The 26337-nt window shown below is 43.2% G+C and overlaps 1 protein-coding gene across 8 annotated transcripts in view; it reads right to left on the bottom strand.

The window, feature by feature from the left end:
- Positions 1 to 354: 354 nt before the first annotated feature.
- Positions 355 to 26337, bottom strand: part of LOC118384700 (E3 ubiquitin-protein ligase RNF12-B-like) — a 28462-nt gene continuing 2479 nt past the window's right edge. The window contains exons 2-6 of one of the 8 annotated variants that reach the window (XR_004825875.2): positions 17335 to 17584; positions 14606 to 14690; positions 12956 to 13030; positions 5929 to 5982; positions 4679 to 5740 (exon numbers count right to left, since the gene is read on the bottom strand). Coding sequence is in view for 6 of the 8 variants with exons in the window: in XM_052519057.1 (XP_052375017.1) it covers positions 1555 to 1669; positions 14606 to 14690; positions 17335 to 17584 (450 nt within the window). In the remaining 2 variants the exon portion in view is untranslated. Of the gene's footprint in view, positions 1670 to 4678; positions 5746 to 5928; positions 5983 to 12955; positions 13031 to 14605; positions 14691 to 17334; positions 17585 to 26337 lie in introns of those variants that run through there. The other 7 variants (XR_004825874.2, XM_052519060.1, XM_052519059.1 and 4 more) reach the window with 7 other exon arrangements.

Raw genomic sequence — 26337 nt, forward strand, 5'->3', positions numbered from 1 at the left:
ATCACAGAAATGTTGGACAAGGCATAAACAACTTGTAGGTGTTCATGTGACACAATTATAACAGTTGTTTAAACATTTTTACATTTCATAGCTTGCTTTTTCTTAGAGGTTTAGCTAAATAATGTTGGCGATAGACTTACTGAAAGAAAATGTGAAATCATGATTTATCAAATGAACTGTTCATAGAGTGTAGAAACAGAGTTCAAATAAAAGCGTTATCACTCAAACACACTAATAAATACATGATCACACGACCTGTTTTGAGTGTCATATTATTTAATAAAATAACTGGTAAAAAGATACACCAGAGTACGAGGCTGCCGAGGGGAGGACGGCTCATACTAATGGCTGGATTGGAGTAAATGGAATGGTATCAAACACAAGGAAAGCTTGTGTTTGACGTGTTGGATACCATTCCATTTATTCCGTTCAAGCCATTAGTATGAGCCGTCCTTGAGACTCTAAACAAACTACTCAAATATCTCCATACACTATGTACATCCATTAAAAACATTTGATTCAAAATATGGAGTGTTGAGAACATATGAAAAAAAATACACTGAGTGTACAAACATTAGGAACACCTACCCAATATCCCCCCTTTTCCCTCAGAACATCCTAAATTCGTCAGAGCATGGACTCTACAGGTGTCGAAAGCATTCCACAGGGATGCTGACCCATGTTGACTCCAATGCTTCCGACAGGATGTCCTTTGGGTGGTGGACCTTGATACACACAGGAAACTGTTGAGTGTGAAAAACACAGCAGCGTTGCAGTTCTTGACATGCTCAAACCGGTGCACCTGGTACCCGGCACCTACAACCCCTTCAAAGCACTTTTTTTGCCCATTCACCCAATCCATGCCTTAATTGTCTCCAGGCTTAGAAATCCTTATTTAACCTGTCTCCTCCCCTTCATCCAGACTGACTGAAGTGGATTTAACAAGTAACATCAATAAAGGATCCTAGCTTTCACCTGGATTCACCTGGTCAGTCTATGTCATGTTTTGTACACTCAGTGTATATTTCAATATGACCTATATTAACACTACAAAGTCATTCCAAAATAGTTCTTTACAACTGAAAATACATACAGTATATGTGACTTACCAACAATACTTCATTAAACATTTAAGTAATATAAAAAAATAGTGTGTTATCAATATACTTAATGTAAATAAGTTACTGCAATTGTTTGTTCATTAAATTGTTCATACTCTAAGAACATGTGATTTTTAAAGCCATTGTAACATTGCCATACTTTACGATAACCAATGTTAACAGAACAACAACAGTATAAAGACTTGTGTCTTACATTCAAGTGTAGTACAATTTGTTTTGGTCTTATGGGTCATGCCTATCCCGCTACAGTATGTCAGAATAGTAAACCTATTGTCTTGGTCTGTTATGGATCATTCTGACCTGACATGATAAGTCAAACATAAATACGGTATTATACATTGACAGTTGCTCTGCTTGACACCTGCACTTTAAAAAGGGGAACAGGCTATTCAGCCCTATACAAGGTTGACAATAATAGAACCGCCCCATTCTGCTACAGGGAGTAGAGTTTGAGCTGCTCCTCCATGTCTCCCTCAGTCACCTCCCCTAGTGCCTCCTGGTTCTGCATCAGCAGGAGAAATATGGCCGCCAACTGATCATTTTGCACCCTAGAACAGATACACACAGACATGATGGCATCACTTCCAATGCCTGGGTCTATATGATACACTTACAAACTCACACTCATCAATACACACAATGGATACATATAACAGAAACTCAGTGTACACAAACAACACGTGACTTCCCAAAAAACACACATGATTGTTACCTATGTGTGTGTGTGTGTGTGTGTGTGTGTGTGTGTGTGTGTGTGTGTGTGTGTGTGTGTGTGTGTGTGTGTGTGTGTGTGTGTGTGTGTGTGTGTGTGTGTGTGTGTGTAAGACATACACATACAGTGGCTTGCGAAAGTATTCACCCCCTTGGCATTTTTCCCCATTTTGTTGCCTTACTACCTGGAATTAAAATGGATTCTTGGGGGGTTTGGATTATTTGATTTACACAACATGTCTACCACTTTGAAGATGCAAAATATTTTTTGTTGTGAAACAAACAAGAAATAAGAACACATAAAACAGAAAACTTGAGGGTGCATAACTATTCACCCCCCCAAAGTTAATACTTTGTAGAGCCACCTTTTGCAGCAATTAGAGCTGCAAGTCTCTTGGGGTATGTCTCTATAAGCTTGGCACATCTAGCCTTCTTCTAATGAGCAAAACTGCTCCAGCTCCTTTAAGTTGGATGGGTTCTGCTGGTGTACGGCAATCTTTAAGTCATACCACAGATTCTCAAGGGGTCTGGGCTTTGACTAGGCCATTCCAAGACATTTAAATGTTTCCCCTTTAACCACTGTCGTGGAAGGATCAGAATTTGTTGGTAACATTTGTAAGATGTTTAATATTCATCAAATGTGTGTAAATTACTTCTCATCAGAATAGTGTTTTTGTATAATACTGTGGTGAGGTTGCAGTTATCTGTTCTATGTCAAAACTAAGTTACATGGGCCACAGAGAGGGGAGAGGTCAAAGTGTCATCATGTGTAAACATATCTTTTACTCCCTACCTTTCCCAGTGGGAAAAGGAGGGTTGCAGTGTCTGGAATCATTCTATGCTCCCTCTAATGTTGTTTCTATCTTAACCTATAGCCTCACTCTCCTCTCCGTGAGCTTGTCCAGGTTTGGTTGTATTTTGAGTTGCTTGTATCTAAATGACAATTTGATATATGCCTGTTGATATGGAGGATTGGTTTATGGTTCTGGGGTTTGGGAAAGGAGACAAAGCTGAACGATGAATTATGTCTATGTGTGTCTTTGCTATTAAAGGAACTCAGTTGCATTGTAAGGGGGCTCAGAGAATTCACTGAGAGACACTGAATTTATCTGAGAGTCACAGGATTGTGATAGAGCTCATATAATTAAAGATGGACTTTTATAACTAACTCTGACGTGTGTGTGTGGTTTGCTCCCATGATTTGGTAAATAGAGGAAATTTCCACGACACCACTCAAGTGTTGCTTTAGCAGTATGCTTAGGGTCATTGTCCTGCTGGAAGGTGAACCTCCCGTCCCAGTCTCAAATCTCTGTAAGACTGAAACAGGTTTCCCTCAAGAATTTCCCTGTATTTAGTGCCATCCATCATTCCTTAAATTCTGACCAGTGTCTCAGTCCCTGCCAATGAAAAACATCTCCACAGCATGATGCTGCCACCACCATGCTTCACTGTGGGGATGGTGTTCTCTGGGTGATGGGAGGTGTTGGGTTTGCGCCAGACAGCATTTTCCTTCCATATGTTTGGGGAGTCTCCCACATGCCTTTTGGCAAACACCGAACGTGTTTGCTTATTGTTTTTTCTTTAAGCAATGGCTTTTTTTCTGGCCACTCTTCCGTAAAGCCCAGCTCTGTGGAGTCTACGGCTTCAAGTGGTCCTATGGACAGATACTCCAATCTCCGCTGTGGAGCTTTGCAGCTCCTTCAGGGTTATCTTTGGTCTCTTTTTTGCCTCTCTGATTAATGCCCTCCTTGCCTGTTCTGTGAGTTTGGTGGGCGGCCCTCTCTTGGCAGGTTTGTTGTGTTGCCATATTCTTTCATTTTTTTAATAACGGATTTAATGGTGCTCCGTGGGATGTTCAAAGTTTCTGATATTTTTTTATAACCCAACCCTGATCTGTACTTCTCCACAACTTTGTCCCTGACCTGTTTGGAGAACTCCTTGGTCTTCATGGTGCCGCTTGCTTTGTGGTGTTGCAGACTCTGGGGCCTTTCAGAACAGGTGTATATATACTGAGATCATGTGACAGATCATGTGACACTTAGATTGTACACTGGTGGACTTTATTTAACTAATTATGTGACTTCTGAAGGTAATTGGTTGCACCAGATCGTATTTAGGGGCTTCATAGCAAAGGGGGTGAATACATATGCACACACCAGTTTTCAGTTTTTTTATTTTATTTTTTTAAATTTCACTTCACCAATTTGTACTATTTTGTGTATGTCCATTACATGAAATACAAATACAAATCCATTTCAATTACAGGTTGTAATGCAACAAAATAGGAAAAACGCCAAGGGGGATGAATACTTTTGCAAGGCACTGTGTGTCTAATGTTCTAATAAACACAGCTATAAAACATATCCTGGGGTAGACAGGTGCTTCACAGTTTATTATTGTCATCATTCACATACTGACTGCCGAATAAAAACACCTCAAAAGACCTTCTTCCAGAGGGCTTCAATCTCAAGTCCAACTGAAGTTAACACCTACCTGACAAAGGCACATCAACTAAGGCACGTCTTATACATACAAAGCCCTACAAGTTACCAGAAAGCATATGCTGAGTGGTACAATGAGAACGGCTATTATTGCGTATGTACATAGAGAGATTTGAAGTTATGATATCATCATCATTAATCCATGTATGACCTTCTGGCTTACATAGAAAGATGCAATACATGACAATACTGATTAGCATTGTGTATGTAAATGTACTACAAAATGTGCTACAAAGTAGGTGAGCAAAACTCAATGATGAGATGAATTTAATTTTAATTAGATGTGCTGATATGGAAAAATGGGTGGATTACTGGGTGGAAATGAGTATGAGGCTTAAACAAGCATTGGTTTTAGACAAACTGGCTTTTAATATTCAAGAGTTTACAAAAGCTCAAAAACATAATGTTTAAACAAAACATTTCAATCGCTCTACAAAAATCACTACGGGTTGTCTTACACATATTCCACTTTAGCCATTCTATCTACCGAGCTCCAGTCCCATATGAAAAGAAGCCCATTCATTGTCAGTGTGCATTGGTTACATACTTATAAAGTGACAAAAGCCCCAGTGATCGTCAGAGTCAGGACAGAAGTGAGATATATGGGTTTCTCAGCATTTAGAATGCCATCATTAGGCTATTTGGATGTTACTGATTGGCATTTGTTACATTACTTAAAGTGTCTGGGACTGGCTCACAATGGACAGTGGCCACGCAGACAAAGACTTGGGTAGAGGGGGCCTTTGCATGCACATCACTTGTCATGTCTTTAAATCACAGTTTCATATTTTAAAACAATGAAAAACAACACAACCCTTCCCTACCCCTTCACCCATTATAGCTATTTAAACACGTCCTTACTGTATTGGTATTGCAATGGTCATCCATTTCTTCTAAACCAGTGGTTCCCGACCTTACTTTTTTTCGGGAACTTGTTTTGCACCCCCCACACGTCATACTCTGTAATAAGCATGGATGTAATATCTTCAAACGTTCCTTTGCAACTATCAGTCTCAGAATCCAGAATGAATCATTCCTGCTCTAATCAAAAGGATAGACGCCACCAGTAAGAGAGCAGATAGAAAGTGAAGGGGGCGGGGACTAAAGATTCATATAGGCACTTGTGTGTTTGGTGTAATGCAGCATGCTATTCACAGGCAGAGTTGAGCAATAGCCTTTAATTCACATTCTTCAAAAGTAAGAAAGAAGGAAAGATAAGGGGAGAGGACAAAAATCAACATATATTTTCCATATCAACAGCAAAGTTGCCGGACAATCAACAGAAGAAATCGCTCTTCTCAGCAGAGGTTTCAAAGGTTTTTCTTCAGTGATCACTTTTCACAAAACAAAGTAAAGAATAGAAAGGTGTGGGTGTAGAGTCATTACGTTTCTTCATCGCCTACTCAGCTGCACTGGAAAAAAAGAGAGTACCAATGTCAGTACAAAACAAATAGTTTTATCTATTGACAAATATAGCTATTTCATTGATATTATTAGCCAGTTATTGTTATTAGCTTAAGAGTCAGAAATGTTAAGTAGTATTGGAATTTGACTGATATCAAACTCGTGACTTGGAAAAGAGTGAGGTCACTCACCATTGCCAGGATTGTTACTTCAGCATGCATCAGGGTTTAGTAGTTTCAAGAGACCTAAAGCAGACAGTGCTCTGACCACAGGTTGATCAAAACACACCCGGACAATAGCATACCACCATAGAATACCCACCACCACCACCACCACAGATCCCCCTCCCCCACTGGTGTACGGTGAAGTTGCCCCTAGATGCTGATTATGGGTCAGTTTTGCATGTTCCTTACTAATTAGGGTTGTGAGAGGGGAAGCTGATCCTAGATCTGCAATTGGGAGAAACTTCACCCCGGAGCACCACAGAGTTCCCAGGCAGGTTAGATGGCAATGTGTGAGATGCATGCCATTTCAAAGGTTAGTATGTCCTAATTAGTGCAATGTGACAAAGAGACCAGATTATCATATGCTTTCTAATAGCTGCAGCAGACATGTGAATGTGACAGCTGAATAATTAACTATTGAAACAAGCATTCCTCCCCTGGCAGCCTGGTCTCATAGACTAGACGTAACATAGTAAATGTAAATCTGGGACACTCCACTTATATGTTACATTTTGTACGGCCTTTGCAGACTGTACAATTTTAGCCGTTTTATGCCACAACTTTGCCGTCCCAGACAAAATTTCCACGTGGCGGACAAATTCTTAGGTCGTAAACTATTGTCGGACGTCTTGGCTCGTTCAGTGTGACAGGGTCTAGGTCTGCCGATTAAGTGATGATTAAGTACCGCTACGTGCAATCGTAGGCTCTGACAAAGTTCAAGCGGTGTCCACATTTTTTGTACTTTATCGCGTAGTGTGGCTGGTGTTATGGGCTGATCCCGGTGACTGACTAATAAGAAGACGGCCGCAACTGAGTATGCACACAACAATAAAATTATTGTGAATAGTCAGATTAACATAATAGTTTGAATTAAACATTTAGCCTACATGCTGTGCTGTAAAAAATCTTGTTTGTTGCTACCTGGTGGGATTTCAATAAATGCACAAAATCGCCAATCAAATTAAATTGACATATAAAGTTAGTATGTGAAAAATGTCTAAGATGCCTACTTGAATTTATTCAGAACTCACTTCACTCACGCATAAGCATTGAGTGAGGCTTGCGCTGCTGGTTCTGGCACCTGCTCAGATCAAATACACCGCTGCAGGCAAATTGCAGAATGTGACGACAGAACTGAAGCAAATCGTACAATCTGGCCAGGTTGATATCAAGATTTTAATTTGGTAACGCCGCACAGTGTAACCTGATTATCGTTGAAGACTAAATCTGACATACAGTCTGCAAATGCTGAAGCCATTTCCTGCAGACACATAAATAGTGGCCTCGTGGGTGGAATGTTATTAATATGTTTCAGAATTTCATCATTAATAAACTGATAATCTGGCATTTCTATGTCAAACGGTTTTGATATATTTCAGTCTTCTGTGATATAGCCTTCTGGGCTGACAGAATCCCCAGCCGCGTCTTCAGAGCATGTGCAGACCAGCAGGCTGGTGTGTTTACGGACATATTCAATCAATCCTTATCCCAGTCTGCTGTTCCCACATGCTTCAAGAGGGCCACTATTGTTCCTGTTCCCAAGAAAGCTAAGGTAACTGAGCTAAACGACTACTGCCCCGTAGCACTCACTTCCGTCATCATGAAGTGCTTTGAGAGACTATTCAAGGACCATATCACCTCCACCCTACCTGACACCCTAGACCCACTCCAATTTGCTTACCGCCCCAATAGGTCCACAGACGACACAATCGCAACCACACTGCACACTGCCCTAACCAATCTGGACAAGAGGAATACCTCTTGAATGCTGTTAATCGACTACAGCTCAGCATTTAACACCATAGTACCCTCCGAACTCGTCATCAAGTTCAAGACCCTGGGTCTCGACCCCGTCCTGTGCAACTGGGTGCTGGACTTCCTGAAGGGCAGCCCCCAGATGGTGAGGGTGGGAAACAACATCTCCACCCCGCTGATCCTCAACATTGGGGCCCCACAAGGGTGCGTTCTGAGCCCTCTCCTGTACTCCCTGTTCACCCACGACTGCATGGCCATGCACGCCTCCAACTCAATCATCAAGTTTGCAGACGACACTACAGTGGTAGGCTTGATTACCAACAACGACGAGATGGCCTACAGGGAGGAGGTGAGGGCCCTCAGAGTGTGGTGTCAGGAAAATAACCTCACACTCAACGTCAACAAAACAAAGGAGATGTTTGTGGACTTCAGGAAACAGCAGAGGGAGCACCCCCCTATCCACATCGATGGGAGAGTAGTGGAGAGGGTAGTAAGTTTTAAGTTCCTCGGCGTACACATCACGGACAAACTGAATTGGTTCTCCCACACAGACAGTGTGGTGAAGAAGGCGCAGCTGCGCCTTTTCAACCTCAGAAAATTCGGCTTGTCACCAAAAGCACTCAAACTTTTACAGATGCACAATCGAAAGCATGCTGTCTGGCTGTATCACCGCCTGGTACGGCAACTTCTCCGCCCACAACCGTAAGGCTCTCCAGAGGGTAGTGAGGTCTGCACAACGCATCACCGGGGGCAAACTATCTGCGCCCTCCAGGACACCTACACTACCCGATGTCACAGGAAGGCCATAAAAGATCATCAAGGACAACAACCACCCGAGCCACTGCCTGTTCACCCCGCTATCGTCCAGAAGGCGAGGTCAGTACAGGTGCATCAAAGCAGGGACAGAGAGACTGAAAAACAGCTTCTATCTCAAGGCCATCAGACTGTTAAACAGCCACCACTAACATTGACTGGCTGCTGCCAACATACTGACTCAATCTCTAGCCACTCTAATAATGGAAAAATTTATGTAAAAAAAAAAATGTATCACTAGCCACTTAATATAATGTTTACATACCCTACATTACTCATCTCATATACTGTACTCAATACCATCTACTGCATCTTGCCTATGCCATTCTGTACCATCACTCATTCATATATCTTTATGTACATATTATTCATCCCATTACACTTGTGTGTATAAGGTAGTTGTTGTGAAATTGTTAGGTTAGATTACCCGTTGGTTATTACTGCATTGTCAGAACTAGAAGCACAAGCATTTCGCTACACTCGCATTAACATCTGCTAACCATGTGTATGTGACAAATAACATTTGATTGGATTTGATTGATTTAAAATGCAATATTGGGATGCAAACTCAAAACTTTATACATTTCAACTCTATATCTGACATGGTACAGGCATCTTATTTTTTAAGCCCATAACAATGTGTGTGAGGTGTATATTTGGGGCGGCAGGTAGCGTAGTGGTTAGAGCATTGTGCCAGTAACTGAAAGGTTGCTGGATCGAATCCCCGAGCTGACAAGGTAAAAATCTGTCGTTCTACCCCTGAACAAGGCAGTTAACCCACTGTTCCCCGGTAGGCCGTCGTTGTAAATAAGAATTTGTTCTTAACTGAATTGTTAAATAAAGGTTAAATCATTATTTAAAATACTTTGGTGTCAAAGTAGTTTTGTTTAAGACTACCAATAACAGTCTGTGTGACCCTGATTTAGCCCACGCAAATCTTTAGCTACTTTGCAACTACTTAGCATGTTAGCTAACCCTTCTCCTAACACTAACCCTTTAACCTAATTCCTAAACCTAACCTTAACCATTTTTTTCTAGCTAACGTTAGCCACCTAGCTAACGTTAGCCACCTAGCTAACGTTAGCCACAAAAAAAGTGCAATTCGTAACATATCATAGGTTTAGCAATTTCGTAACATACTGTATCATACGAATTAAAATTTCTTAACATATCATACAAAATGGATTGTGGACATCTACAAATTAAATCCGGGATACTCTATCATACTATTAGAGTGTCCCGGATTTACATTGACTATGTAACGTCTACCCCTGAGTCTAGGTTGCCCCTAGTTGTAACAATGTTGTAATTGGAGATATTACAGGCATACAGTAATACACATTCTAGATAGACCTACAGACACTGGTAGGCTGAACATAAACAGTTTATGAGCAAAACATTTGTTGGGAAGATACCTATATTCCAGTGAGTCAGCCTTAATGCAATAATAATGTTGATCTTTATTTGTCAAGTAGAGACAATAAACATGGCTTGCAAATAGTGGCCTGATTTGCCTTTTCGGGCTACACTGATCAAATGCTGTCACCATCTGGAATAAAAATGCAATTATAGTGAAAGCAATTCTGCTCACATAGACACAGTAAAAAAAAAATCCCCAATTTAAGTGTCTCACTACCTCAATATTGCCTGCAGAGGGCCCAATGGTATAGCAGCAAAGGTCTAAGGGTCAGGGCTCAGCTATAATTCAACTTCAAAACTGCAAGGCCCCCTGAGTGTGTACAAGCACAGCTGTTGGCACAAGATTAGTTCAAATTTTGCAGGTGGCTCCTAAAATCAGAGTGGTCCTGATAAAAGTCCCACCCAACCATTAAATTATGAAACTCTTTAATACTATCACAGCAGCCATGTTGGGTGTGCAGTAAGTGAGTAACTGATTCTCTCATGCATTTGTTTAGCAGGTGCCACACACCACCAACCAATTCCAAATAGATTCCCCTCTGGCACCAGCATTGATAGAAGGTGGGGGTGGAGTCTCCCCTGCAGCACTGATGATCACCAACATTGGTGCCCCAGTGCAGTATTTCCCATGATCGCAGGGCCCTTTGTTTTCAATGGCCGTGAGACACCAGCATATGATACCTATTAACTGTATCCTTATAGAACCTGAAGCTCCAGGAGATTAGACTGTCTGAAGACACAGGGGGACGTAGATGCGGGGATGGGAAGAGATGTGAAGGGAAGTGATGTACGGTGCATTCGGGAAGTATTCAGACCCGTTGACTTTTTTCCACATTTTGTGACGTTACAGCCTTATTTTAAAATGGATTAAATTGTAAATGAGGTATCTGTTTTTAGTTTTTATAAATGAGCTAAAATGTCTAAAAACCTGCTTTCGATTTGTCATTATGGGGTACTGTGTGTAGACTGATGAGGAAAATAAAATATTTAATACATTTTAGAATGGCTGTAACGTAACAAAATGTGGAAAAGGGTAAGTGGTCTGAATACTTTCCGAATGCCCTGTAGTTCTGGTGGTTGTTGGCGGGGATCAAACAGAAAGTGTAAAATAGAAAGGATAAAGCAAGCTCTGCCAAAATGTGCCCAGATATGTGCTCTACCACATCAGTGGAAGCCTATCGGTGGCTAACAGGTCCCTTCAAAGACAAAAAAACAATAACCTACAGCCCAATCGCCTGGTGTCAAGGTACACTGTTGGTGATGTCATACTAGTGTAATCAGTAAATGGGTGAATGCTTTGATACACACTGCTTTCACCAGAGTCATATATGCAGTGCCTTCGGAAAATATTGAGACCCCTTGACTTTTTCCAAATTTTGTTACGTTACAGCCTTATTCTAAAATGTTTTACATTGTTTTTTTCCCCTCATCACTCTAGACACAATACCCCATAATGACAATGCAAAAACTGTCTTTTAGAAATCATTTAAATATGACATTTACATAAGTATTCAGACCCTTTACTCAGTACTTTGTTGAAGCACCTTTGGCAGCGATTACAGCATAGAGTGTTCTTGGGTATGACGCTACAAGCTTGGCACACCAGTATTTGGGGAGTTTCTCCCATTCTTCTCTGCAGATCCTCTCAAGCGCTGTCAGGTTAGATGGGCAGCATCGCTGCACAGCTACTTTCAGGTCTCTCCAGAGATGTTCGATCATGTTCAAGTCTGGGCTCTGACTGGGCCACTCAAGGACATTCAGAGATTTGTCCCGAAGCCACTCCTTCGTTGTCTTGGCTGTGAGCTTAGGGTCATTGTCATGTTGGATGGTGAACCTTCGCCCCAGTCTGAGGTCCTGAGCGCTCTGGAGCAATTTTTCATCAAGGATTTCTCTGTACTTTGCTCTGTTCATCTTTGCCTCGATCCTGACTAGTCTCCTAGTCCCTGCCGCTGAAAAACATCCCGAAAGCATGATGCTGCCACCACCATGTTTCAATGTGGAGATGGAGCCAGGTTTTCTCCGGAAGTGACGCTTGGCATTCAGGCTAAAGAGTTTAATCTTGGTTTCATCAGACCAGAGAGTCTTTAGGCAAACTCCAAGTGGGCTGTCATGTGCCTTTTACTGAGGAGTGGCCACTTGGTGAAGTGCTGCAGAGATGGTTGTCCTTCTGGAAGTTTCTCCCATTTCCACAGAGGAACTCTAGAGCTCTTTCAGAGTGACCATCAAGTTCTTGGTCACCTCCCTGACCAAGGCCCTTCTCCCCCGATTGCTCAGTTTGGCTGGCCTGCCAGCTCTAGGAAGAGTCATGGTGGTTCCAAACTTCTTCCATTTAAGAATGATGTAGGCCTCTGTGTTCTTGGGGACCTTCAATGCTGTAGAAATGTTTTGGTACCCTTTCCCAGATCTGTGTCTTGACACAATCCTGTCTCAGTGCTCTACGGACAATTCCTTCGACCTCATGGCTTGGTTTTTGCTCTGACATGCACTGTCAACTTTGGGACCTTATATAGACAGGTGTGTGCCTTTGCAATATATGTCCAATCAATTGAATTTACCAGAGGTGGACTCCCATCAAGTTGTAGAAACATCAAGGATGATCAATGGAAACAGGATGCACCAGAGCTCAATTTCGAGTCTCATAGCAAAGGGTCTGAATACTTATGTAAATAAGGTATCAGTTTTTTATATATATTGGCAACAAAATTTTAAAAACTGTTTTTGCTTTGTCATTATGGGATATTGTGTGTAGATTGTATTTTTTAAATTTATTTTAGAATAAGGCTGTAATAAAATGTGGAAAAAGTCAAGGGGTCTGAATACTTTCCAAAGGCACTGTACATATGTACTGTATATGGCTCTGCCCTTCACCAGTGATGTAGAGCCAGTCACACAGTGTGTCACACCCTGGGTAGTGGGTGAGAGGAGAAAGGAGGGAGGTGAGGTGGTTTTTTGAGACTTGGGAGAGGATAAGAGGCTCTGGGGGGGGTAAATTTGAATGATACCTTACCCATAATCCTTCCTAACTCACAGTGTGCTTGTCGATGTTGCTTATAGAGAGGTAAAGTCAGGTGTGAGCTCTATCCTGAAAAGATAAAGGCAGGGTGAAAGCTGCACAGAACTCTACACAATTCCACATCTTAGAAACAGACAACTTAACCACAGCTTTGTCCCCAACTTTGGCACTTATGGCAATGCAAATAGGTTTCACATGTTTACATCTTTTCCACATAAAACCTAGTGCCAAAAGGAAAGCATTGCACTGAGCTTTATGAAGTCAAGTTTAGGCCAAAGCTGTGGTTGAGGTTAATTCAGGCCCAACGGTTGGTGTGGTGAGCAAGTACATGCTGTGCTCTTGTGTATAAACACATAAGTGAACTGCACAGGGTACAAGGCACAGGGATTTAGTAACATATAGCTGAGTTTGGGGCTGTAATGGGACTATAGTTAATCGTATAAAGATGTATTAATATATCGTTGGTCATTTAAAACCATGAGTCACTGCTCAGGCTTCAAACAAGAGTGGAAGCATACTCCCCAAAAAAGACAAAGAAAAACATTCCTGAAACTCAGGGCCCACATGCCTTTCCTCCCTTCCTCCTTCTTCTTCCGCAGCTCACAACTCCATGGGAACATAACAAACCAACAGAGCCAAGCTTGGCAGATATTTTAAGACCTTGATTAAATTCCTGTGTTAGAAGGCACAAGCCACCAATCACATGGCGTTTAAGACATCCACTCCCCTCGCTATAGAAACTGGGGACCCCCCCCCAAAACGGTAAGTGCTGCTATTAATCCATGTTATTGCCTTGTTGTCACACCCCTAAACAGAGTCCACATCCGCCCCCTGCACGCTCGCTCACGAAGTCATTCCAACCCCCAGCAAGCATTGGGCCCCAGGCTCCACTCCACTAGCAGAGAACAGGACTGGCTAAACCAAAAGATAGGAGGCATCCTGAGGGGTTACATCACATAAGGCCTCCCTCCCTCTGCTTATGCAAGTTCAAGCCCTAGGATGTGAGAGAGAGAAAGGCTGTTCGCTCCCTATGCCAGCCTCCCACCACAAGCTCACCACAGTCTGTAGGATGATGTTTAGCATTACAAACTAACAGTAACCTTTAGGCTTCAAAACAAGCTGACTTTGTTGTTGTTTTTGTCTTCTTCCTTAAGTGACCCTCAATTTTCTTCAGTGAAGTTTACTAATCTTATTTTACAATCTGGTGACCTATAAAGATACAGAACATCCCACCGCACACACTGGTTGAATCAACGTCGTTTCCACGTCATTTCAATGAAATTACGTTGAACCAATGTGGAATAGACGTTGAATTGACGTCTGTGCCCAGTGGGATGTCTCAAGTCTACATTTCTTTTGAGGGAGTTAGTAGCTACAGGTACAAAGTCTGGAAAGTTCCTCACTGCTTTGGTGGGTTATTGGTTTAACTGTCCACTCTGTGACCAACCCCCTCTGATCTGCAGGGTAAATGTTGTCATAGATGTTGTCATAGCACCTAAATGCCAGGTCAACACACAAGGACAGGATAGGGGAGGGAGGAAGAAGGTGGTTGCCTTGGCGTGCAGTAGGAGGATAGGTTAACTAGAGTCATGCTACAGTGCCAGGAGAAGGGGGGGCAGTAGGGAGAGAGAGGGGGGCACTCACCTCTGCTCCTCCTCCATCTCCTCCTTGGTCATCATCTTCTCCAACTTGCTAATCTTCATTCCTGGGGTAAAGTGCACCTCCTCAGCTGATGCCACGTCAGAGAAAACAGGAGGGACCATGGTCAACACACACTTACACATCATTCATACATACAGTATACACACATGCATGTTCACACGCGCGCGCACACACACACACACACACACACACACACACACACACACACACACACACACACACACACACACACACACACACACACACACACACACACACACACACACACACACACACACACACACACACACACACACACACACACAAATTTTTGGACGATTTCTAAGTCCTATGGGATCACTGTGGCTGTTAGTTACAGTCCTGTTTTTGCTGCAGTATATCAGGATTACAGGAAGGACACACAGTAGTAGAGTACAGTCAAAACAGAGCCAAGAGTGACCGTGTGGCCGTAATTAAATTCAGAGTCAGGTGGCTGATTCACTTTTATGTGTGCCAACGTCACTGATTCAATTTACAGTACACAGAGTGACATTACAACCCTGTGCTATCGGTGGAACCAGACTCCAACAGTCCTGTGTCTTAGTGAGCCAGTTTGTCTCTCATTTAGAGGAATAGACTTTACTGATACAGACAGCGGTACAAACCAGGCCATATCCCATAGACTGGTCTGATAGTGAAAGAGACACTGATCCGTTTTCCCAGGAGTCCATTCTACCAAGAAGATACAAGCTCAATAATTAAATGTAATGTGGTGTTTCATGTAACACCTGAAAGGCAACATAGAGATCTTAAACATGATCATAGGATGACGAGAGTTAAGACCTTACATATTTGTAGCTCCATGGAACTGCATTACGGTGAACTAGTGTTCATTTTCTGTCCTTAGGTAACTGTCAACTTCAAATGAAGCAATAAATACACTGAGTGTACAAAACATTACAAATGGCTGCTCTTTCCATGACAGACTGACCAGGTGAATCCAGGTGAAAGCTATGATCCCTTATTAAGGTCCCTGGTTAAATTCACTTCAATCAGTGTAGCTGAAGGGGAGGAGACGGGTTAAAGAATAATTTTTCAGCCTTGAGACAATTGAGACATGGATTTTGTATGTGTGCCATTCAGAGGTCGAATGGGCAAGACAAAATATTTAAGTGCCTTTGAACAGGGTATGGTAGTTGGTGCCAGGCGCACCGGTTTGTGTCAAGAACTGCAACACTGCTGGGTTTTTCATGCTCAACAGTTTCCTGTGTGTATCAAGAATGGTTCTCCACCCAAAGGACATCCAGCCAACTGGACACAACTGTGGGAAGCATTGGAGTCAACATGGGCCAGCATTCCTGTGGAACGCTTTCAGCACCTTGTAGAGTCAATGCCCTGACGAATTGAGGCTGTTCTGAAAGCAAAGGGGTTGGGGTGCAACTCAATATTAGGAAGGTGTTCCTAATGTTTGGTATAATCAATGTACATTCCTTGCTAACCAGTTTGTTCTAAAAACCAAACTCCCCTACAGCGATCATCCATCCATGTCACTTAATGAAACTCATGTTTCACTGTCAATCAACAGTTAACTGCTGGTGAGGTGGAGACATGAGATCAAATTTGGCCTCAAAGTCCACATTTTTCCCCTTTACCATCTCAACATGCAAAACGGCAGCTTTACTATACGTTTTGTCCTGGAATTATCTCCCCTGCACACACACACACAGTGATGATTGCCCGCTAGCAGCAGCAGTGGTCAGTATGCTATTCAGTGAGGATATACTGTAAGGCAGGGTTCCCCAACTGGTGGCCCTCTGGCCGAATTTGGCCCACAGGTGATTTTATTTGGCCACCCAAGTTTTTTTTAGCAAAAATAAATAAATAAATAAATACATATTTAATTTTTTATTGTTGGACTTGCAAATCAGTTCCAAGTTATTTTAATTTTGAAAATCTGTTCCAAAGTATTGCCACGCATAATAGAGATATATACAGTTATGTGATCATATACTATGTTATTATGTTTTAGTCAAATATGATATAGTATTCGTTTGGGATTTTTGCGGTCAATATACAGTCTACAAATAATTTGTAACAAAAGGAGGCGGATATATACGTGACAGTATAAAAGCCCATGTAGGCACAAAGCTCTTGTGTTTGTGTGGCTCTGTGTGGTTGTATTGTACAGTATTCCAGGGAGGCCTGACCTCTCACCTGGAAACACTTACTGTACATTTACATTTACATTTAAGTCATTTAGCAGACGCTCTTATCCAGAGCGACTTACAAATTGGTGCATTCACCTTATGACATCCATGGCACATCCATGACATCATGGCACAATGAGACCTGCCTCAATGGAGACCTGGGGCCTCGAGGGATCAGAAAAGACCTGACTGAAAGACAAAATGGTGGCTGGTTTGAATGCACGACTCAGTTCCAGTGAAAGGAGGGCAAGTCTCAAGACTGTAAGTCAGTGGTGTGTCAGTGGAGGATATACCCCCACGGCGTATATACAAGCCAGTGTATCTGCTAGCCACCCCAGATCCAGTTTAAATGAGGATTTGCTCGGTATGCAGTGATGTGCATCCGGTTAATGCTGGCTAATGCATTAGGGCCCTTTGAGGTTGGTTTGATGCAGTTAGTCATTGCTAATGTCAATCCATTCAGGGAGTCAAACTTGATCTGCTTTCGGACGACTGACCGTACCCACAGATATTAAAACATACTACCGTTGCTCTCAAGGTCCTCTGGTTCTGTCACGAAGATGGGCTCAGGGGTGGGTTCCCTCGCTGGCTTGGGGTTGGGTTCCCTTGCTGGCTCAGGGGTGGGCTCTCTGACGGGGACCTCCTTCACCACAGATTCGGCAATGAGGTCAAGGATGGGCTCCTCAACAACGACTGGGATGGGCTCTGGCTCAGGGATGGGCTCAGGCACGGGTTCTGGCTCAACCACAGGCTCTGGCACGGGCTCTGGCACAGCCTGCAGAGACAAAGTGTATAACAGATATAATCTACTGTACACCTGAAATGCTGTTTAAAACAATGGAATTGTGATTAATATTGAGCAAAAAATCTGACCACGAACATGACTTTGTTTTCCAATGGCCTTCAATGGTCAGTGTAGCGGCTAATGGAGGTTAATAGGGAATTGTGTTGTATTCCCAACCTAGCAGTCCGAGGTTCTAAATATAGCAGAGCTTTAGGCTAGACTTGTTTCTATAGTACCTGAGACAATTACATTACATTTACATTTACATTTAAGTCATTTAGCAGATGCTCTTATCCAGAGCGACTTACAAATTGGTGCATTCACCTTATGACATCCAGTGGAACAGCCACTTTACAATAATGCATCTAAATCTTTTAAGGGGGGGGGTGAGAAGGATTACTTTATCCTATCCTAGGTATTCCTTAAAGAGGTGGGGTTTCAGGTGTCTCCGGAAGGTGGTGATTGACTCCGCTGTCCTGGCGTCGTGGACATTAGTGGAACCAACTGCTCACGTTAATAACAATAAGAACGGATGAGTGTTGTTCGTCATGCATAGCCTCCTGGGGAATATAAGACTGAGATGACTGAGGCCAGTGATTGTATATGAGAACTCATCAGCTCAACCAGTACTGACTTTGGGAAACGGCCAAGAATAGAACCACTAAACAGAACTCATGCAAAAATACAGAGGGATTGTCTGTCAAATTGTCACTAAAGACAGCAATAAGACACCCCCATAGTATCCAAATTGCCCCAGTCTATAAGGAGTAGGTCTATGGTGGGGAAATATAGCCATATACTTAAAACAGTATCGCATCCCACATTCTATAAAAAGTAGAAAATGCTTTTTTTCTGCTCTTAAATTGGTGCTGGAGGGACATAACCCAGAATATAATCCTTCACATGCTGAAATGTAAAACCTGCATATTTTGTGCAAACCTCTACAAATTGCTGACTCAACTGCAGAGCCCTGTGGACGTCATAACCTCTTGACCCATTGTCATGGTTCTTCTATGAGTGACAGCTGTCATTTGCAGCTCTCTCTCAGGTTCTTGTTTAGTGGCTTTGTCCTCTCTGTATGCCGCCTGCCAATGACACAGGCACAAATAAACCCCCCTTCAATCCATCTCCTCCCCTCCCTCTCCAGACTGTTCCCTAGCCCTGACAGAACTGGATTTGCAGGAACTCACACATACACACGCACCAAAAATATATTGTCATGCTTTTGGTGTCTAATACTTGGTAGAACTAATCTCACAGTGAGGACACAGAGAGACAGTGAGGTCACATATGGGGACACAGTGGGCTCAGGGCTTGACGCGCTGCCAGAGGCCTCCTGTCATCTCTGATCAGAGTAACAATGGCTAAAGCCTAGAACTAAGAGTATGTAGAGTGCTCATTTACAGTAAAGTCCAGCTCTAAAGTAGTTTTAAATTCTCCAAATGTAGAAGACCAAAGTGACAATGTGAAGGAAAGAAGCTGAAGGTGATTTAATCAAAATATTAAATGATTTGTTGACATTTCTGCCTGTGGCTGTTCATATTTGTGTCTATATAAATTGGCCACATGACTTTAAAAAGTGTATATTAAATTTAGCAGAGGAAGCTCATGGCCACCTGTGTCACAACCCTACCCCTCCTCTTGGAGCAGACTTTATGACGATGGACATGTCGACTAACCCACCACAGTAGCAAATGGTAGTAGACAGAGCAGCCCAGGGGCATGGATTCTACCAGGCCCAACTGTGTCTCATGGCTGCTCAGGGGTTAGGCTCTCTTTAGACTACTCACACCCAACCAATGGAATAGAATCCATTTAGCAGACCTACCCACCAACAGCCTCTTCCCCTCTGCCACTGAATTCCTCAGCTATTAAACACCAAAATACTCCATGCATAGGACCCAACTCACACATTCACAAAAGCTATCTTATTCAGGGTCATAATAGGGCTGAATGTAGGTCTATAGAATCCCTTTAGAGCAATGGTATTCAAACCTTTTCAGCGGGGACCACATTTTTTGGGCCAGAATTTCTCTCGACCCCACCCTAGCACAAATCTAATGACACAATCTTAAAATCGTTAAATGTAGATTTTATATTAACAAATAAACTTCCATTCATTGCATTTTGATCTCTGCAGTTTGATCTCAAAAATCCCACTGCAGTTCCCCTGACCCTGAATACCACTGCTTTAGAATGAGATGATGCATTGCTCACATTTTGTAAGTCTAAGATTAAACATCATCACCAATACTCAATTTTTACATCTCCAAATTTGGTCAGAGAGTTCTCTCTCTAGTAGAAGTGTATGAGGTCATGATTCCATTCTGCATCAGTCATTCATTTCTTAGGCTCCTCAAGTGTCTGTACCAACCAGACACCAAACGTAGTCCAAGAGCTGTAGGATGGCTTGCAGAGGATTTAGGGCCCTGTTAACAACTGCCTGTCCAATTAACCCCTCACTCAGCTCATACAGTGACATTGACTGACCTCTGTAAATGTGGCATCCACTGACATGCACTCAGTCATTTTGGGTCAGTACGTTCTTAGAAAAAAGGGTTCCAAAAGGGTTCTTCGGCTGTCCCCATAGGATAACTCTTTTTGGTTCCAGGTAGAACCTTTTTTTCTTAGCGTGTATGGGCCATGACCTCACAGCATGAGCACATCAAAGCAAATTGTATTTGTCACATGCTTCGCAAACAACAGGTGTAGTCTAACAGTGAAATGCTTACTTAGAAATAGTGACAAGGAATAAATAGTGACACAAGGAATAAATACACAGTTGATAACAATAATGAGTAATAATAACATGGCTGTATACAGGGAGTACCAGTACCGAGTCCATGTGCAGTGGTATGAGGTAATAACATGGCTATATACAGGGAGTACCAGTACCAAGTCCATGTGCAGTGGTATGAGGTAATAACATGGCTATATACAGGGAGTACCAGTACCAAGTCCATGTGCAGTGGTATGAGGTAATAACATGGCTATATACAGGGAGTACCAGAACCGAGTCCATGTGCAGAGGTATGAGGTAATAACATGGCTATATACAGGGAGTACCAGAACCGAGTCCATGTGCAGTGGTATGAGGTAATAACATGGCTATATACAGGGAGTACCAGAACCGAGTCCATGTGCAGAGGTATGAGGTAATAACATGGCTATATACAGGGAGTACCAGTACCAAGTCCATGTGCAGAGGTATGAGGTAATAACATGGCTATATACAGGGAGTACCGGTACCAAGTCCATGTGCAGAGGTATGAGGTAATAACCTGGCTATATACAGGGAGTACCGGTACCAAGTCCATGTGCAGAGGTATGAGGTAATAACATGGCTATATACAGGGAGTACCGGTACCAAGTCCATGTGCAGAGGTATGAGGTAATAACATGGCTATATACAGGGAGTACCAGTACCAAGTCCATGTGCAGAGGTATGAGGTAATAACATGGCTATATACAGGGAGTACCAGTACTGAGTCCATGTGCAGAGGTATGAGGTAATTGAGGCAGCTATGTTCATATAGATAGAGGTAAAGTGACTAGGCAACAGGGTAGATAGACAGTAGCAGCAGTGTATGGTACCGCTTGCTGTGTGATAGCAGACAGAACAGTCTATGGCTTGGGTGACTGGAGTCTTTGACAATTTTATGGGCCTTCCTCTGACACCACCTGGTATAGAGGTCCTGGATGGCGGGGAGCTTGGCCCCAGTGATGTACTGGGCCATACTCACCACCTTGCAGTTTTTGTACCAAGCGGTGATGCAGCCAGTCAAGATGCTCTCAAGGGTGCAGTTGTAGAACTTTTTGAGGATCTGAGGGTCCATGCCAAATCTTTTCAGCCTCCTGAGGGGCATGCTCTGAGTACTCGTTCTGGTACTTTGTCTGGCCCATCGGCCTTGTAAATGTTGTCCTGTTTAATGGTCTTTCATCGTCTACGGAGAGCGAGATCACACAGTTGTCTGGTACAACTGATGCTCTCATGCATGTTTCAGTGTTGCTTTCCTCGAAGCGAGAATAGAAGGCATTTAAGCTTGTCTGGTAGGCTTGCGTTGCTGGGCAGCTCACAGCTGAGTTTCCCTTTGTAATCCGTAATAATTGGCTCGCTCTGCCACATCCATTGAGCGTCAGAGTCGGCGTAGTAGTATTCGATCTTAGTCCTGTATTGATGCTTTGCCTGTTTGATGGCTCATTGGAGGTCGTAGCAGGATTTCCTATGTGTCCAGATTAGTGTTCCGCTCCTTGAAAGCGACAGCTCTACCGTTAGCTCAGTGCGGATGTTGCCTGTGATCCATGGCATCCGCTTCATCGGACCACCTTCGTATTGAGTACGTCAATAGTACTTGCTATTTTAGTTTTTGTTTCAAAGCAGGAAGCAGGAGGATAGAGTCAGGATCTGATTTGCCAAAGGGAAGGTGAGGGAGGTCCTTGTATGCGTTTCTGATAAAGAGTTTTGCCGCCTCTAGTTGCACAGGTGACGTGCAATTTTTTAAAAATTAAATGAATTTCAGTTTCCCTACATTAAAATCACCGGCCACGAGAAACGCCGACCTCTGGATGTGCATTTTCTTGTTTGTTTATGGTCCTATACAGCTCGTTGAGTGTGGTCTTACTGCCAGCATCGGTTTGTGGTGGTAAATAGACCGCTGCATAGCTGTGTACACCTGATACCTGCCATCTGCAACATTGGTCCGTGCATAGGAGGCAGAAGAGAATGATACCTCTCTGCAAGTGGATACTGAATAACGTGGCTACCTTTATAGCAACAATAAACAGAAGGGTGATAAACTGCATTGGTCTCACTGGAGAACCTCTTAAGAGTTGTTGGGGTAGGGCCCTTGGCCCGCCAAGTGAAATTCTAGCCGCCCCCAGGGAACTTATAGTGCTACCGTGCCCCTTGAGTGGGTGGTGGGCAAGGGTGGTGTTGATACCACACCTCTGATGTAGCGGGATGAACTTTGTGTATTTACTGTCCACATCAAGACTGCATCAGCTGAGAATTCAGCTGAAGCCCCTTGGGTGTATTGTACCCTCTCCTTTACATTGTCCATGCCAGTTCTCTTCTCTTCCTCCATTGAGATGACCAGGGGGTACCAGGCTGTCTGTCATGTTGTTGCTGTCCATCAGACTATCCCCTGAAAAGAGGCTCAGGGCAATGGGCCAAGGCATCTGGGGTGGAACAGTGCCCTGTTGTCTCAGCAACCTCCCACCCCTGCTCTGTGTCTCTGCATACACACAGACACATTGTTCCCCCAAAGCCACTGCCTTATCGGTGGCTGATATTACCAATGAATGAAACAACGACAGACATACCTCGACAGTGTGTGGAGCTATACAGAGAGGAACATCCAGAGGGGTAGCATGAAGCCAATTAGTGTTCAGAACTCTCAAGTGCAGAGCTAGCCATAGGGTGTTGCTAATAGAGGTGTTGTTAACAGGCAAACACATACAGCTTTGTGTCCTGGCAGTCAATGGTCACAGTGTGCTGTGGTGGCCTGCAGGAATGAGATCCTACTCCATTGTGCCATCGATGACATCACCACTGGACTGGAGACCGTGGGTGAGGTTTCATTTCAGCATGTCATTGGCTCTGAATTGAGTCCAAATGTTGATTCTCACGAATAATTATTGACTTGGAATATGTTTTATTATTACTAAAATTATACAATAGTTTAGCCCTTGTTCTGTTATCCGAAACAGCTGACTTTTATTAAGTAAGAACATCCTCAATGATTGAGGCCACATGACGGCAATCAAAAGAGTGAATCACATGATACAGTTTATCTGTTGTTTTGGCAGAACAATACTCAGAGCCAGAGCAGCAACACTTCTATAGGAAACAGCTCAACCCACCATGACCAACACTGTATAGAAAGCATGTACTGTACTGTTTAGACATACAGTATACAGCACTGCAGTTGACAGTAGCTTTTAAGAGGAACTACCTGCCAAGAGGCCTGTGCAGGCCTGGCCAATGAATTTACAAAGAGCTGCTGTTTCTTAGCTTTTCACTGGGGGATTGGCTAACCTTTTAAGAATGGAAATGACTCCCTACTGCTTCCTCTCTCCCCCTCTCACTCCGGCACTGGGCAGACCTCCTCCATTCCTCTGTGTTGACTTGTCTAGTGCACAGCGCAGGGCCCAACATGGCCAGAAAAGACACCAGGGTTTCAGCTCTATGGTGAGTCAAGCTGGGGAGAGAGGGAGTCAGTGCCCACTACAGTGTCAGTGCCAACTGCCAACTTCTTGTCATGGGCCAATGCTCATGTTACAGAGGGGAATTAGCAGTTGTAATGTGATTTGAAGCCATGGCATTGTCTTCTCATGGGGATGGGTGCCTGTCTGGATCTGGTTGTGAAGTCCAGCTGGGAAAGGGAAGGACAACAGTCTGCCCAGAGCAGACTGTAGCTCCAGCGTGCATGCAGAGGTAGGTAGGCAGAGAAACAAGGGGAAATACCAAGACAGGTAGGTCAGTGGAGAGCTTGACCAATGAGTAAGCAGCCCTGCAGATTCCATCACAGGCTACTGTTAGGAGTCTGACGAACACACAAGAGAGCAGAGAGCTGAGGAATGTTCTGAGAAACACTCCCTAGTCTCCTCTTATAGTCTGTGTACTATACACATAACTAAGATTTACTTATGAACTGCCCTCATGGGACAACAACTGACAAACATTGGATTTACCCAATGAGCACTCAAAGAGTACCATACATTGGCCCTTATATACTAAGAATGTTTTGCCTGCAACAAAACACGTTAACAGCCTTCGACAGCAAACTACAGCAAACTACAGTGTCCTCCATGTTGCATCTGACTAAAGAACAGCTGGCTCCAGCTGTTGCCTGTGTATCTCTGCCTTCTCCAGCGTGAGCAGTGAGTTAGCGAGCAGGACCAGACACATTCCCATTTATAGTGTGTTTCAGCACGATGGAAGAGGTTAGAATGGAAGGTGCAGAGAGAAAAAAACATCTGCAACTCATTTTGGGTTTGTAAACAACTTCTTGAGTATTTTACATGTTTATATAAATAAAGCAAAAAAGTCACACTTGTGAAAAGACACAATCAACATTTGTGTTGTTCCTCCCTGATACAGTAATTAATGGAAGATGTATCGCTAAAAGAGGCGAGCAAATACAACACTTGATTAACATGATTACATTCAAGCCTGAGGCAGAGAACGCTAGCTTAACTCTTTCTGACTGTAGAACAAGAAAGAATGGGTATGGGGGCAGGGTGTAGAGTGTAGCAGCCATTGGAACATGTAAAACAAGAATGTTGTTTTACTGCTCATCAATCTCAGCCAGAAGGATACCACAGTATCTCTGCTACCTTAAGGCCAACCCTGACACATATACACATCTATAGAGTGCATATATCACCAGATAGTTAAGTGGGGAGCATTGAGGAGAGAAGGGGGAAGTCTTAATCTCAGAACACAATGCAGACATTGACTTGAAAGGGCCTGGATACTGGGAGTTAATAAGTCATGGCCCCTGATTGGTCACTATAGGCTGACATGTCTGTGTACATGTATGTATGTTATACTGTGTGCTCCTCCATGACACGTGTGCGCACACACACAATGTTCCAACACTGCTACAGCTTGAGTATGTAATAATGGGCTTTAGTGGAGATTGTTTCCTTTCTGGTTTTGACGGGGCCACGATAACATGTGGCATATTCACAGACTACTATAGGTGTAGGGTACCGTTCAAAAGGTTTGCAGACCCAACCCATAACAAGCTAAAAAAGACTGCTGAATATTCAGTACTCTGTCTTGGCAATGTGTAATTGAACATTTGATCGAGAAAGTACTGTTCAATACTGTTGATGGAGTATAGTGAGGATATGGAAGAATGACTGTGGGTTGGCTTCTGATCTTAATGTTTCTCTTTACATTTGTCAGTGGCTGCTCTATAGTGGCTGCTCTATAGGGTCTATACTAGTCTATAGGGTTTGAGAAGGGGGACAGTAACACACATTTCTGAGCATCTTACACTGACCCCCACACCCAAAACAACACAGGTGAGTGATAGTGAGAGAAGATTAAGGAACAGAAATGTGAAGTTCAAACAGAAGGAACTATGGACGTGACACAGAGCATGCCTCTGCTGCTAAGCACACACAGACATACAGGAGAACCATGAGCAGACAGAGGGAATGAAGGAGAGGGGAGGAGAGAGGGTTGGGGTAATGATAAGGGAACACTTTTAGCAAAGCAAGCAGCACAGGAAGGAGCCCCAAATTCCACAGCTCCAAGATGTAGCCTTGGTCGCAGAGCAAAGGTTTAGTGATTGTAGAACTCTACACCTCCAGTTAAAATGTAAATATGTAGTTTGTATTACATTTCTGCAGAGTAGAGTAGTGCAGGTTAGCTACCAACCTGGTAGATGAGAGGCCAGATGAATGATGTGAAACCGGTAAAACATGCACACACGTTTTGTAGATAATATTAGACTTCAAATTTGTGCAGAGCGGAGCAGTACATGGTGGTTTTCTAATGTAGTAAATGAGAGCCCAGCCCCAGATCATTAATGTGAACGCTAATGGTGATAAAACAGACAACATGTTATTCTAATCTCGCCCCTCAGAAAGCCAGCCACACGAGGTGCCATGCCATTCATACTGTATGTAGACTCGCCAGTGAGCTCCCCCAGCCCCAGGGCTGCAGCAGCACAACTTGGCTGGGTCCCATATAGCAGGCAACGGAGAGAAGTTATGTCTCTCATAACAGA

Source organism: Oncorhynchus keta, chromosome 5 (assembly GCF_023373465.1).
Source record: "Oncorhynchus keta strain PuntledgeMale-10-30-2019 chromosome 5, Oket_V2, whole genome shotgun sequence".
Classification (NCBI taxonomy): Eukaryota; Metazoa; Chordata; class Actinopteri; order Salmoniformes; family Salmonidae; genus Oncorhynchus; species Oncorhynchus keta.